This window comes from Lepidochelys olivacea (genome assembly GCF_965140295.1).
Source record: "Lepidochelys olivacea isolate rLepOli2 genome assembly, chromosome: 8".
In the NCBI taxonomy this organism is placed as follows: Eukaryota; Metazoa; Chordata; order Testudines; family Cheloniidae; genus Lepidochelys; species Lepidochelys olivacea.
The window spans coordinates 56,281,221-56,297,010 of record NC_140418.1 but is presented as its reverse complement, the minus strand read 5'-3'; the positions used below and the strand labels follow the sequence as shown (position 1 = coordinate 56,297,010).

The following is a 15,790-nucleotide window of genomic DNA, read 5'->3' as shown; positions in this document are numbered from 1 at the left end:
CCAACCCGAATATTTTTTCTTTGTTCAGCAATCAAAGTGTAGGTTTTGGAGTTTAAAACAATTTGACATACCCTTCTTAGTCTGGAAAATTCAACTCGGCCAATTGCAGTTTCCTGGGCAAACCTTCTATTTCTGTTTTTCTCTCACTAGTGTTTAACAGGAAAAATACTTTAACTTTCCACTTGCTCTTTTAAAATATATATTTTAAAGAGAGAGAACTTGTGTGCTTGACTCATGATCTGGAAAAAGCTGTAATCTTTGTGATGACAACGGACCATATTTATTCCTGATAAAACTCCATCGAAGTCAATGCAGTTACTTCAGGGATGGATTTGGTCCAAGATGTTAATTCTTCAGGAAAGCAATGCAAGCCACGCCATCTAAAATTTTAAAAATATAATAATTCAGCCTGTCTCCAAATAACTTGCTTTGTCATTTGGAAAGAGAACAATAAAGTGAGATGTGGATGGGATGGAGCTGGTTCCTTAGTAATTGGATATGGTGCCTTCCATGACTAGTTAGGTTCTAAGTTAGTCCTAACAGTCACTTCATGATTGCTATTAGTGAACTATGTGAAATGAGTAGGTCCCCTCAGTAGAGCAGTTTCCATATCACAAGCCTCCACCATGGCAAATTGTTGGTATCTTCATTTGAGAGGTAAAGGACTAAATAGCATTAGAGAGAGAATGTACCTCTTCCACTCCTAATAGTGGTCCCTCAGTTAGAGTTGAGGCCCACTGATGAGGCAGTATGACAAAACTTGCACTGCAGTTACCTATCTTGTGGATTTCAGTCTCCAAAGTTCTTGGTATAATGCCTCTCAGAAGCACCAGTAATTTCTGCTCTTTTAAAGAGCTAGAAAAATCAATATATTATAGTCTTTTCCAGGAAACAAAGTCCAGTTTATACCTATGGTGCTTCGGATTGTGAAACAGGTGCTTTTCTGAAATTGCAGGGGGAATTGAGAGGCCAGAATGTAAATACCTGAAATAGAATTTAGGCAGGAGACTCTTGGAAAAGAGTGTCACGGAATCCTTAATGACAAGCAGAGGTGCCGGTCATTAAAAGCTAATGTGTCTTAGACCCACCAATATTACCACAGAAATCACCTACGTTGTAGACAGTGTGTTCTGTGCCTGATAAACTACAAAGTTCAGTACAACCTACCATCATCAGAGGACTTCTAGGGAACTGAAGTTGCTCCAGGCCCTGGAATCTGGAGTATACCTGGCTACCACTGGAGTCTCTTGACCCTGCTGCTCTTCCAGTGGGGATCATGGTGGGCATAGAAGGAAAGAAGGTGCCATCTGTTCCAGAAAGCCTTTTTAAAAAGCGAAAGGCTTTTGCTGATATAATGGCCAAGTGTCTGAAGAAGCTAGTGGTTCAAAAGACGCTTCATAAAGTGCAAAGAAAACTCATCTATGCAAGAGCTCAGGCCTATCATAAGGAGTACTGGCAAATGTATAGACGTGAGATTCGTATGGCCCGAATGGCATGCAAAGCTGGCAATTACTATGTACCTGCTGAACCAAAACTGGCCTTTGTGATCAAGATCAGAGGTATCAATGGAGTTAACCCGAAGGTCCGTAAGGTATTGCTGCTCCTTCGCCTGCGTCAGATTTTCAATGGCACATTTGTAAAACTCAACAAGGCTTCAATTAACATGCTGCGGATTGTTGAACCCTACGTTGCATGGGGCTACCCCAATCTGAAATCTGTGCATGATGATCTACAAGTGTTGTTACGCCAAGATCAACAGGCAGCGCATTGCTCTGACTGACAATTCTCTGATTCAGCGGTGTCTTGAGAAATAAGGTATCATCTGCATGGAAGATGTGGTCCATGAGATCTATACTGTTGGCAAGAACTTCAAAGTGGTAAACAACTTTCTGTGGCCCTTCAAGTTATCTTCTCCTCGAGGTGGAATGAAAAAGAAAACTATCCACTTTGTGCAAGGTAGAGATGCTGGCAACAGGAAAGATCAAATTAACAGGCTCATAAGGAGAATGAATTAATGGTGCCCAGCAGTGGACTTTCCTACTCTGATCTGTTCATAAAAAAAAAAATTGTGCAAAAATAAATAGACTACAGGAGGCAGCAAACTCAGGGGAGACAGAGAGCTAAGAATACAGGCTTCTGCAGCTGGGTTTCCAACCGGTCAAGCCATTTCCTCCCTCCCCCCTACACCTGACCTCCTCAAATCCAACTTTCAGATCTTACTTGTTATCATTCATAAGTAGAAAGGATATTACACAGGATTACCAGAAATGTTCAGGCATTAACAACTGTGGGTTACTATCTTCACTATCAAAGAAGCCAGCAGTTTATTGGCTTGTCAACAGACATAAAAGCAGTCTGTGAGAATTACCATAGGGGAGGCATTTTAGAAAACAGCCTATAAATGAGCAAAAATATTCCCATGAGCATGGAATAAATTAAGGGGAATCTGCGGGGGGGCAGAGGGCACAGTGTGGTTCCCTGCCTACTTACATGGGGTGGATCTCAGTCCCAAGAAGCACCCTCTACAGGGCCTCATGAAAAGAAAAAGAAAAAGAGTGCTGCACAGACTGCTAATCTCTGTCTGTGCAGGGCAGAGGGGTCCCATGGGTCAGAGATCCCACCCATCCACAGCTCTCCGGGCATGATCTGGCCCTCTGAGATTTGGATAGTAAACCAGGGTTAACAGCAGTACACATGCAAAAGTCTCAAGCGGTCTTTAATGACCGGGGGCTAGCAGAGTCTCTATTTTATTGTAGAAAGAATGGATTTGTGGCTAAGATGCTCTGGGAATCAGGAGACTTCGGTTCTACCAGTATTGCCAGCTCTTCCACCGACTGCTTGTGTGAGCTTGTGCAAGTCACTTAACCTTTGTACATCTGGGCTACTCATTTGTAAAACAAACAAAATAGGGATAATACACAGTGCCCTCTCATGTAGGCTGGATCTTTGGTTCAAAACTGATTTTTCTTCTTCTTCATTAACACCACTAGCACTCAACCCTCCCAAACTCCAGACTGATTATAGCACCCATCAGTACTCTGGGGGAGGGGAGAGCTATACTATAGAAAATTACTTTCCAAAACTTCAAATAATTATACCCTTTTAAAAGACCCTTTGTGAGAAATCCTGCCATCATTGAAGTCAACGGGAGTATCAAAGTTATTTTTCTTAAACATTGTGATGTGTTATAGTAGGATTCACAGCAATAACATTGTTATAATAAATCTGTGTATGGTGTGTCATACAGAAAGAATACATTAAGAGCTTTTTAAGATTTATTAGTTGCCACTGATCAAGAAACAATATATCCTGCATGTTTTAGATTTATTTCTACAAAGTGGCATGAATTTTATTTGTCACTGTGCTATAACAGTAGAAGTGGGTTGTTTTTACGATCTACAGTCTGGGGAAAGGTTGCTACCCTACCACCTCTGGACACTTTCATCTAACTCATCCCTGTGCATATCTGAAAAAAGCTTGCTAAGCAGCTTTCATATGAAACCTCTAGTTTCCAGAAAGGCTGGAAATATGATGTGAATAGCTTTTCCTCAGAAGATAGAAAGGATCTTCTAATGGATAAGGTACTAGACAGGGAATCAGGAGATCTGGAAGCAATTCTTATCTCAGCCACAAACTTTCTGTGTGACTTTATGCTAAATCTTCCCTTTGCTTCCATTCCCTATCTATAAAATGGCGATGATACTTCCTTACCTCACAAGGGTGTTGCAAGGATAAAATGCATTAATGACTGTGAGGTGTTGAGATACCACAGTGATGAGGGCCATCTATGTTCCTAGATACATTTGGCACTTCTGAAACCAGGAGCTGTGCAAAAATGAAGAATAAGTTAACTAAATAATTTTGAACCCTTGCAAAAACGGTTAATTCAGTTCTTACTTCATCCACACCTGTTTGCCTGTCCCTTGCTATAAACTTCAGAAATTTAGGCTATGTCTGCAAGAGGGTTTCTTGGCAAAATTATCTGTGTAGCTAAAGGCTTATCTACATTAGATTAATTTTCCTGAATGCCCCTAATTAACTAGAGTGAATTCCAAAGTGAATGAAACTAATCCAAAGTAAAACCACTTTAATTCAGATTAACAGCATCCACACAGAAATGTAATGAGGTTTAACCACTCCGCTTCAAATTCACATCTTCAGTTAATTTGGATTTAATTTCCTGGATGTCCCTGTGTAGACAAGCCTTCACACATGTACAGGGTCCACTGGTGGTAGTAATGATAGGAGTCCTAGTGGAATAAAAATGTTGGCAAACAGGGAATCAATCGCGTAGTCTAACTGTGCTCAGAGAATCATGTAGCGTAATGGGTCCACTCACTGCTAGGGGGCCCTCCTCTTGGCTGCTCTTTCCAGGTCTAATAACCCCTCTGCTACCCATTTGCACACCCTGCTGCCTCTCTCTCTCTCTGCAACTCAGGGTGCTCTCTCTTCATGGCTTGGCCTTCCAGTTAGGTCACTATAGTCCTCCCCTTCCAGGGTACCAAAGTCCTACTGTCCAACTGTACTAGGCAGTTTTCTGCTCCACTGCCTGGTTTATGCCACTTCCCCAGTGGCTAGTAGGGGAACCCAGGTTCATCCCCTACCTAGTCCAAGTTCCAATACAAGGATGCTACTACCAGCAGCCAAGGTCTGCACTGTCCCAAATCTAGTTGTTGTTACTCTGGGCTGCTCCTACTTTGCCTCTATCAGACTCTTTCTCAACTCTCCTCTGGGTACACTCTTCCCTCAGGGCCAGGATCCAGGCTTTCTATTCTCCCCCTGGTTTTCTCCTTTCCTTCCTTAAGGACTCATCTAAACTTAAAATGCTGCAGCAGTGCAGCTGTAACATTTCAGTGAAGGCACTACCTACACTGACGGGAGGGGTTCTCCTATCCATCCTGGTAATTCACCTCACTTGGAGGCAGTAGCTAGGTTGATGGGAGAATTATCTGGTCAACATAGCACCACCTGCACTGAGGGTTAGGTCAATTTAATTGCATTGCTCAGGGACAGGGTGGATAAAAATCAAAGATTTTTTTTTAAAAATCAGATTTTTTGATAAAATGCTTTTTGAGGAAAAAACATTTTATCTAAAGATAAAGATACATTATAGCTCAAAGATATCTCATCATGGAATAGGGATTATAAATTCTAATTCTAAAGTATGAGACAATATATTCATGTAATGTTTAAGAAAAGTTTTGTAAATTGAGTTCCAATAGTTCATGGATTAGGGACCCAATCTTACGGGGTTCCACAGGTTTCTGTATAGATTTAGGTTAATCCTTCTATCTACCCAATAGGGCTCAGTGCTCAGTCGAGAAGATACCATCAGAGATGCTTAGTTTTGCAGTTCTCAAACTGTGGGATTTGTGTCTCCAGAGGTAAAATGCTCGTTAACAGCAAAAAATGTTTTAAAATAAAATAAATAAATAAATAAGTAAATAAATAAATAAATAAATAAATAGATGTGAGACATAACAGACCTCAACTCTATTGTCCCTCTGCAAATTTGTGTACACACAGTCAATCCTTTACCTCTCTCTAAAAGTGCAAAGTTTCAAAAGTTCAATGAACAGAAGATTGTTGGGGGCGGAATAATCTGGACAAGGAGAAGAAGTCTGAAGATAAATGTGAGAAGCAAGGGACATATGCTTGTTTTGTTAAAACATTATATGTTTGCTGTTGAAAAAAATCCAGAATACTTAATGTTGTTGTTTTAGTTAAATAAAACAATTTAAATGTCTGTCTGGTGATGTTCTCCTCCTAACACAGCATGACAAGAAAATCTTCCAAATATTAATGATTAACGTGTTGAACTGGAGATCATTCACCTCCCAATGATTTCATAAATGTCTGCTTCAATTACCTTTGGTAAATGAAATAACCAAACAATCATTAATTTTCTGATATAGCTGTAAAACTAATCTGAAAAGTTTTCAAAATAAATCACTGTTTAAAAATGTATAGTGTGTAAAGAGCCCCGGTAGTTAAACAACAAAGTAAAAGAAGCAGTGAGAGGCAAAAAGGCATCCTTTAAAAAGTGGAAGATAAATCCTAATGAGGAAAATAGAAAAGAGCATAAACTCTAGCAAATTAAGTGTAAAAATATAATTAGAAAGACCAAAAAAGAATTTGAAGAACAGCTAGCCAAAGACTCCAAAAGTAATAGCAAATTTTTTTTTAAATACATCAGAAGCAGAAAGCCTGCTAAACAACCCGTGGGGCCATTGGACGACCGAGATGCTAAAGGAGCACTCAAAGATGATAAGGCCATTGGAGGAAAACTAAATGACTTCTTTGCATTGGTCTTCACTGTTGAGGATGTGAGGGAGATTCCCAAGCCTGAGCCATTCTTTCTGGGTGACAGATCTGAGGAACTGTCCCAAATTGAGGTGTCATTAGAGGAGGTTTTAGAACAAATTGATAAACTAAACAGTAATAAGACTCCAGGACCTGATGGTATTCACCCAAGAGTTCTGACGGAACTCAAATGTGAAACTGCAGGACTACTAACTGTCATCTGTAACCTATCATTTAAATCAGCTTCCGTACCAAAGACTGGAGGATAGCTAATGTGATGCCAATTTTTAAAAGGGCTCCAAAGGTGACCCTGGCAACTACAGGCCAGTAAGCCTCACTTCAGTACTGGGCAAATTGGTGGAAACTATCATAAAGAACAAAATTGTCAGACATATAGATGAACATAATTTGTTGAGAAATAGTCAACATGGTTTTTGTAAAGGGAAATCATGCCTCATCAATCTACTAGAATTCTTTGAGGAGGTCAACAAGCATGTGGACAAAGGAGATCCAGTGGATACATAGTGTATTTAGATTTTCAGAAAGCTTCTGACAAGGTCCCTCACCAAAGGCTCTTAAGCAAAATAAGCAGTCATGGGATAAGAGGGAAGGTTCTCTCATGGATAGGTAACTGGTTAAAAGATAAGAAACAAAGGGTAGGAATAAATGGTCAGTTTTCAGAATGGAGAAAGGTGAATAGTGGTGTCCTCCAGGGATCTGTACTGGGCCCAGTCCTATTGAACATATTCATAAATGATCTGGAAAATAGGGGTAAGCAGTGAGGTGGCAACATTTGCAGATGATACAAAACTACTCAAGATAGTTGAGTCCCAGGCAGACTGCAAAGAGCTACAAAAAAATCTCACAAAACTGTGTGACTGGGCAACAAAATGGCAGATGAAATTTAATGTTGATAAATGCAAAGTAATGCACATTGGAAAACATAATCCTAACTATACATATACAATGATGGGGTCTAAATTAGCTGTTACCACTCAAGAAAGAGATCTTGGAGTCACTGTGGATAGTTCTCTGAAATCATCCACTCAATGTGCAGTGGCAGTCAAAAAAGCAAACAGAATGTTGGGAATCATCAAGAAAGGGATAGATAATAAGACAGAAAATATCATATTGCCGCTATATAAATCCATGGTACGCCCACACCTTGAATACTGCGTGCAGATGTGGTCGCCCCATTTCAAAAAAGATATATTGGAATTGGAAAAGGTTCAGAAAAGGGAAACAAAAATTATTAGGGATATGGAATGGCTTCCGTATGAGGAGAGATTAATAACACTGGGACTTTTCAGCTTGGAAAAGAGGTAACTAAGGGGGGATATGATAGAGGTCTATAAAATCATTACTGGTGTGGAAAAAGTAAATAAGTTAGTGTTATTTACTTCTTCTCATAATACAAGAACAAGGGGCCACCAAATGAAATTAATAGGTAGCAGGTTTAAAACAAACACAAGGAAGTATTTTTTCACGCAACGCACTGTCAACCTCTGGAACTCCTTGCCAGAGGGTGTTGTGAAGGCCAATACTATAATGGGGTTGAAAAGGGAGCTAGATAGATTCATGGAAGAGAGGTCCATCAATGGCTATTAGTCAGGATGGGCAGGAATGGTGTCCCTATCCTCTGTTTGCCAGAAGCAGGGATTGGGTGACAGGGCATGGATCACTTGATGATAACCTGTCTGTTCATTCCCTTTGGGGCACCTGCCATTGGCCACTGTCAGAGGACAGGATACTGGACTTGATGAACCTTTGGTCTGACCCAACATGGCTGTTCTTATGTTCAGTCCAATAACAATCCAGCAGCCTTGTGCCAGGTCTCTAGCCCAACTAGGCCTTATGACTCTGGCCTTTCATTCCCAGGCGCCAACTTTTCTCAGCACCAGTTGGTGCTGGAGCCCCCCGCCCGGCCCCACCCTGACTCCACTCCTGCCCTGCCCCATCCCAACCCCTTCCCCAAAGTCCCCACCCCAACTCCGCCCCCTCCCTGCCCCTATTGGACCCTCCCCAAATCACCGCCCTGGCCCTGCATCTTCCCCGTGCACACTGTGTACCCCCTCCTCCCTCCCAGCCCTTGCCGTGCAAAACAGTTGCTTTGTGGCGCAGGCGCTGGGAGCCAGGGGGAAAAGCGGAGATGCGGTGTGCTCAGGGGAGGAGGCGAAGCGGAGGCAAGCTGAAGCGGGGGGGCGGGGAGCTGCCAGTGGATGCAGAGCACCCACCAATTTTTCCCCGTGGGTGCTCCAGTCCTGGAGCACGCATGGAGTCGGCGCCTATGCTTTCATTGGTGGCCTATAGGGGAACCAAGTCCCTCCTACTACCCTGGTTCCAGCCCAGGGCCACTGCAGGAAGCAATTACGGTCTGCTTCTTCAAACCTCTTGCTTCCTCCACAGCTCTCAAAGGAAAATCATAACACAAAAATAGTCCAAACAGTCCCTGGCCTCTCTCCCTTCAGGCAATAGCTGATAAGCCTTAGCCCAGCTCAATTTCTTCAGAGCTATCATATGATGTTCAGAGGAACCCCCTGCCAGATTCATCCTCCATCATGCTACTTTTTAGGAGCTAGTGAAGAGAAGTGTATTTATTTCCTAGCACTAGACCCTTTTGAACTAAGCCGTTTCCTTTTAAGGCTCCTCCTCTAAGACTGACATGGCATGCAGGTATGGCAGCGCAGCACTGCCTGAGCCCAGTGCTGCTCTTTAGCCCTTTCTTGTCCAGTTTGATGCTTCCTGAAGAGTACTCAGGGTTCTAAGGCATCTTGCTACCACCATAGCTTGAGGAAGCCTTTTTTGTGCCTGACAGGGGTCAGGTCTCCAACTCCAGCGGCTACAGGCAATACAAGCACTCCCCTCTAGGCCTTGCAGAGCCCACTGTCAGTGTACAAGCTAGCGATAGACACATTCCAACCCTCGAGCCCAACCGAGCAATCTCCGGAGTGTCCAGCCCCAATGCACTGCACGCTTGCAGTATTCACACATTCACTGCTTCCAAAGAAACAGCACAACCCAGTTTACCAGTTCCACTCAGATCACTGCTCCTCTTAACACACAGCACTGAGATATATTTACAGAGAAATCAAGTATAAGTTTATTTAACAAACTATAGAGATTCATAGATTTCAAGGCTAGTTGGGACCATTGTGATCATCTAGTTTCATCTCCTGTATACCCATAGAACTTTCCCAAAATAATTCCTAGAGCAGATCTTTTAGAAAATAACCAATCTTGATTTAAAAATTGACAGTGATGGAGGCTCCAAATCAGCAATTGTTCCAATAGTTAATTACATTCACCATTAAAAATTGACATCTTATTTCCAGTCTGAATTTGTCTAGCTTTAAATTCCACTCATTGGATCATGCTATACCTTTTCTCTGCTGATTGAAGAACCTTTTATTAAATATTTGTTCTCCAGATGGGTACTTAGAGACTGTAATCAAGTCTCACCTTAACCTTCTCTTCGATAAGGTGGAAGACCATAGAAAGCTCCCTTGCTCCACTAATGAGTGTCTGTATGTGGGGCTTGTCTGTCCAATCTAAAGACACCTGCAGTTGAAGGAGGTCATAGCGGAGGAAGAGCATTGGTGTGCTGAAACTGAAAGGAATTGCCTCAGAGTTTATGGAAAACAATCCAGCACAGATCAGTACCTCCAATATAGCTCCTATACCCTAGCCACATCATTGCTAAGGAGCCTGGAGCCTAAGCCCTGGTCTACACTAGGACTTTAGGTCGAATTTAGCGGCGTTAAATCGATGTAAACCTGCACCCGTCCACACAATGAAGCCCTTTATTTCGACTTAAAGGGCTCTTAAAATCGATTTCCTTACTCCACCCCTGACAAGTGGATTAGCGCTTAAATCGACGTTGCCGGCTCGAATTTGGGGTACTGTGGACACAATTCGATGGTATTGGCCTCCGGGAGCTATCCCAGAGTGCTCCATTATGACCGCTCTGGACAGCACTCTCAACTCAGATGCACTGGCCAGGTAGACAGGAAAAGAACTGCGAACTTTTGAATCTCATTTCCTGTTTGGCCAGCGTGGCAAGTTGCAGGTGACCATGCAGAGCTCATCAGCACAGGTGACCATGATGGAGTCCTAGAATCGCAAAAGAGCTCCAGCATGGACCGAACGGGAGGTACGGGATCTGATCGCTGTTTGGGGAGAGGAATCCGTGCTATCAGAACTCCGTTCCAGTTTTCGAAATGCCAAAACCTTTGTCAAAATCTCCCAGGGCATGAAGGACAGAGGCCATAACAGGGACCCGAAGCAGTGCCGCGTGAAACTGAAGGAGCTGAGGCAAGCCTACCAGAAAACCAGAGAGGCGAACAGCCGCTCTGGGTCAGAGCCCCAAACATGCCGCTTCTATGATGAGCTGCATGCCATTTTAGGGGGTTCAGCCACCACTACCCCAGCCGTGTTGTTTGACTCCTTCAATGGAGATGGAGGCAATACGGAAGCAGGTTTTGGGGACGAAGAAGATGAGGAGGAGGAGGAGGAGGTTGTAGATAGCTCACAGCAAGCAAGCGGAGAAACCGGTTTTCCCGACAGCCAGGAACTGTTTCTCACCCTAGACCTGGAGCTAGTACCCCCCGAACCCACCCAAGGCTGCCTCCTGGACCCAGCAGGCGGAGAAGGGACCTCTGGTGAGTGTACCTTTTAAAATACTATACATGGTTTAAAAGCAAGCATGTGAAAGGATTACTTTGCCCTGGCATTTGCGGTTCTCCTAGATGTAGTCCTAAAGCCTTTGCAAAAGGTTTCTGGGGAGGGCAGCCTTATTGCGTCCTTCATGGTAGGACACTTTACCACTCCAGGCCAGTAACACGTACTCGGGAATCATTGTAGAACAAAGCATTGCAGTGTATGTTTGCTGGCATTCAAACAACATCCGTTCTTTATCTCTCTGTGTTATCCTCAGGAGAGTGAGATATAATTCATGGTCACCTGGTTGAAATAGAGTGCTTTTCTTCAGGGGACACTCAGAGGAGCCCATTCCTGCTGGGCTGTTTGCCTATGGCTAAACAGAAATGTTCCCCGCTGTTAGCCACAGGGAGGGGGAAGGTTGAGGGGGTAGTCACGCGGTGGGAGGAGGCAAAATGCGACCTTGTAACGAAAGCACATGTGCTATGTATGTAATGTTAACAGCAAGGTTTACCCTGAAAGAGTGTAGCCACTGTTTTATAAAATGTGTCTTTTTAAATACCCCTGTCCCTTTTTTTTTCTCCACCAGCTGCATGTGTTTCAATGATCACAGGATCTTCTCCTTCCCAGAGGCTAGTGAAGCTTAGAAAGAAAAAAAAACGCACTCGCGATGAAATGTTCTCCGAGCTCATGCTGTCCTCCCACACTGACAGAGCACAGACGAATGCGTGGAGGCAAATAATGTCAGAGTGCAAGAAAGCACAAAATGACCGGGAGGAGAGGTGGCGGGCTGAAGAGAGTAAGTGATGGGCTGAAGAGAGGGCTGAAGCTCAAATGTGGCGGCAGCGTGATGAGAGGAGGCAGGATTCAATGCTGAGGCTGCTGCAGGACCAAACCAGTATGCTCCAGTGTATGGTTGAGCTGCAGCAAAGGCAGCTGGAGCACAGACTGCCACTGCAGCCCCTCTGTAACCAGCCGCCCTCCTCCCCAAGTTCCATAGCCTCCACACCCAGACGCCCAAGAACGCGGTGGGGGGGCCTCCGGCCAACCAGCCACTCCACCACAGAGGATTGCCCAAAAAAAAGAAGGCTGTCATTCAATAAATTTTAAAGTTGTAAACTTTTAAAGTGCTGTGCTTAAAGTGCTGTGTGGCATTTTCCTTCCCTCCTCCACCACCCCTCCTGGGCTACCTTGGTAGTCATCCCCCTATTTGTGTGATGAATGAATAAAGAATGCATGAATGTGAAGCAACAATGACTTTATTGTCTCTGCAAGCGGTGATTGAAGGGAGTAGGGGTGGGTGGTTAGCTTACAGGGAAGCAGAGTGAACCAAGGGGCTGGGGGGTTTCATCAAGGAGAAACAAACAGAACTTTCACACCATAGCCTGGCCAGTCATGAAACTGGTTTTCAAAGCTTCTCTGATGCGTACCGCGCCCTCCTGTGCTCTTCTAACCGCCCTGGTGTCTGGCTGCGCGTAACCAGCAGCCAGGCGATTTGCCTCAACCTCCCACCCCGCCATAAACGTCTCCCCCTTACTCTCACAGATATTGTGGAGCACACAGCAAGCAGTAATAACAGTGGGAATATTGGTTTCGCTGAGGTCTAAGCGAATCAGTAAACTGCGCCAGCGCGCCTTTAAACGTCCAAATGCACATTCTACCACCATTCTGCACTTGCTCAGCCTGTAGTTGAACAGCTCCTGACTACTGTCCAGGCTGCCTGTGTATGGCTTCATGAGCCATGGCATTAAGGGGTAGGCTGGGTCCCCAAGGATACATATAGGCATTTCAACATCCCCAACAGTTATTTTCTGGTCTGGGAATAAAGTCCCTTCCTGCAGCTTTTGAAACAGACCAGAGGTCCTGAAGATGCGAGCATCATGCACCTTTCCCGGCCATCCCACGTTGATGTTGGTGAAACGTCCCTTGTGATCCACCAGAGCTTGCAGCACTATCGAAAAGTACCCCTTGCGGTTTATGTACTCGGCGGCTTGGTGCTCCGGTGCCAAGATAGGGATATGGGTTCCGTCTATAGCCCCACCACAGTTAGGGAATCCCATTGCAGCAAAGCCATCCACTATGACCTGCACATTTCCCAGGGTCACTACCCTTGATATCAGCAGATCTTTGATTGCGTGGGCTACTTGCATCACAGCAGCCCCCACAGTAGATTTGCCCACTCCAAATTGATTCCCAACTGACCGGTAGCTGTCTGGCGTTGCAAGCTTCCACAGGGCTATCGCCACTCGCTTCTCAACTGTGAGGGCTGCTCTCATCTTGGTATTCATGCGCCTCAGGGCAGGGGAAAGCAAGTCACAAAGTTCCATGAAAGTGCCCTTACGCATGCGAAAGTTTCGCAGCCACTGGGAATCGTCCCAGACCTGCAACACTATGCGGTCCCACCAGTCTGTGCTTGTTTCCCGAGCCCAGAATCGGCATTCCACAGCATGAACCTGCCCCATTAGCACCATGATGCATGCATTGACAGGGCCCGTGCTTTCAGAGAAATCTGTGTCCATGTCCTGATCACTCACGTGACCGCGCTGACGTCGCCTCCTCGCCCGGTATCGCTTTGCCAGGTTCTGGTGCTGCATATACTGCTGGACAATGCGTGTGGTGTTTAATGTGCTCCTAATTGCCAAAGTGAGCTGAGCGGCCTCCATGCTTGCCTTGATATGGCGTCCGCACAGAAAAAAGGCGCGGAACGATTGTCTGCCGTTGCTCTGACGGAGGGAGGGGCGACTGACGACACGGCTTACAGGGTTGGCTTCAGGGAGCTAAAATCAACAAAGGGGGTGCCTGTACATCAAGGAGTACTTCAGGCAGGACTGCACGGAGGGTTCCAATAAGAAATGGTGCACCTAAGTTATCGTTCTTATTGGAACAAGGAGGTTAGCCTGGCCTCTGATTGATACATGGCTAGATTTACCTCGCTGCACCTTCTCTGTGAGTGACTGCAGTGTGATCTAGAGGAATGAGTCCCCTAGACAGGGGAGGAGGCAAATGAGTACAAAACAAATCTGGTCTATTTCTTGTTCTGACCCACTCCATCTATCTTTTACATCTTTGGCTGGCAGCAGACGGTGCAGAAGGACTGCATGCCATCCACATCTCATGGCTGCTCGGCAGAAGATGGTACAGTACGACTGCTAGCCATCTTCATCTCTTGCCTGCCTGGCAGAAGATGGTACAGTACGACTGCTAGCAGCCCGTATCGCCTGCCCGCTCACCATAAGACGGTTCAATAGGACTGACTGCAGGACTAAAGAGAATGACCTGGTCAAGTCACTCCAAATTTAGTCCCTGCGCCCATGTCTGCCCAGGCGCTCCCAGCCGACATGGCCAGGAGCACCTCAGACACGACAAGGACGACTACCAGTCGTATTGCACCGTCTGCTGCCAGAAGGCAATGGGTTGCTGCTACTGTGCAGCAAAGCCGTACTGCGTCTGCCAGCACCCAGGAGACATAGGGTAACGGTTACCTGAGCGGGCTCCATGCTTGCAGTGGTATGGCTTCTGCACAGGTAACTCAGGAAAAAAAGCGCGAAATGATTGTCTGCCCTTGCTTTCACGGAGGGAGGGAGGGAACGGGGGCATGACGATATGTACCCAGAACCACCCGCGACAATGTTTTAGCCCCATCAGGCATTGGGATCTCAACCCAGAATGCCAATGGGCAGCGGAGACTGCGGGAACTGTGGGATAGCTACCCACAGTGCAACGCTCCGGAAGTCGACTCTAGCCTCGGTACTGTGGAAGCGCTCCGCCGAGTTAATGCACTTAATGCACTTAGAGCATTTTCTGTGGGGACACACACACTCGAATATATAAAACCGATTTCTAAAAAAATGACTTCTATAAATTCGACCTTATTCCGTAGTGTAGACATACCCTAAGATAACAAAAAAAAGTGTTCCAGAGAAAAATTTCTGCAACTAACCAAATGTCCAAAGTAACAACTCTAAAATGCAACCAAGAAAAGCTGTGGAACCAAGCAGCTGTCTCAAACAGGGGTCAGTGGACATAGCAGTGATGGGGGAACCTGGTAGTATTTTGAGTTACATGAAAATTATGTAACTGTTTTTGAATTGGGTTTCCTTAAACTTCTTCTAGTTTCATAATATGTTTCTTCATTAATATATCCATTGTGGTTTTTTTAAGGGTAATTTAGTTTAAAAACCTTAGGCCAGACAGTCAGCTGGTGATGTCACAAATTGATTTGTCAATTTACACTAACTGAGGATAGCCCAATGTATTTCTAATTAAATTTAAGCCTCTGCCATATAACCCATAAAGTTGCCTACTTGAAACAGGTTCTTGCTCTTGCTTCTGAGACCACCCAGAGAATAACGTTTTTTTTAAATGCAGCAGTCCAGAATGCATATTTTGCTCCAGCCAAATGGAACCTGAACAATTTTCGAGTGGGTTTTAAATTTAGTAAGATTAATTTTTCCACTCCCGTTAAGTAGCAATCTGCCTGTAAAGGGGCTAGGCCAGGGCTCGACCCTCTCCGGGGCAGCGGAGAGCCACACCGGCTCGCTACACACAGTTGACTGTGGGGGAATTTGTCCGGCCACCATAGTCTCCCTCGGCAGCCCTTGCAGTAAGTGGAACGAGCACCGTAGGCCTGGACCCTGAGTCAGGGTGGGGCACCAAATAGTCAGTAGCTCAGGCCCTCAGGCAGGGACTGAGCAACACAGCATGTGTGAATTAGCCCAGGCCTCCAAGGACCTGGAAGAGGGGGAGACTGCCACCCACGATTTGGGTGGCAGGGGGGACGCAGGCCCACCCACTCCACTACGTCCCAGCCTGGGGCCCTAGCAGCGGCAAA

The 15,790-nt window shown here is 45.1% G+C and overlaps 1 protein-coding gene and 1 pseudogene across 2 annotated transcripts; both read left to right on the top strand.

Moving 5' to 3' along the window:
- Positions 1-1,270: 1,270 nt before the first annotated feature.
- Positions 1,271-2,056, top strand: LOC311525733 (large ribosomal subunit protein uL30 pseudogene; annotated as a pseudogene). The gene has a single exon. The product of its transcript is annotated as a large ribosomal subunit protein uL30 pseudogene (transcript).
- An 8,103-nt stretch (positions 2,057-10,159) lies between these two features.
- On the top strand, positions 10,160-12,085 carry LOC311525636 (uncharacterized protein). Its single transcript, XM_084637939.1, has 2 exons — positions 10,160-10,961; positions 11,549-12,085. The coding sequence occupies exons 1-2, from the start codon at positions 10,553-10,555 to the stop codon at positions 11,764-11,766; spliced, it is 627 nt and encodes a 208-aa protein (XP_084494065.1). The 5' UTR covers positions 10,160-10,552; the 3' UTR covers positions 11,767-12,085.
- Positions 12,086-15,790: the final 3,705 nt, after the last annotated feature.

Coding starts and splice junctions, on each gene's coding strand:
- LOC311525636 (XM_084637939.1), top strand. CDS start 10,553: ATGAAGGACAGAGGCCATAACAGGGACCCGAAGCAGTGCCGCGTGAAA. Junction 10,962..11,548: donor AGGCGGAGAAGGGACCTCTG/GTGAGTGTACCT, acceptor TTTCTCCACCAG/CTGCATGTGTTTCAATGATC.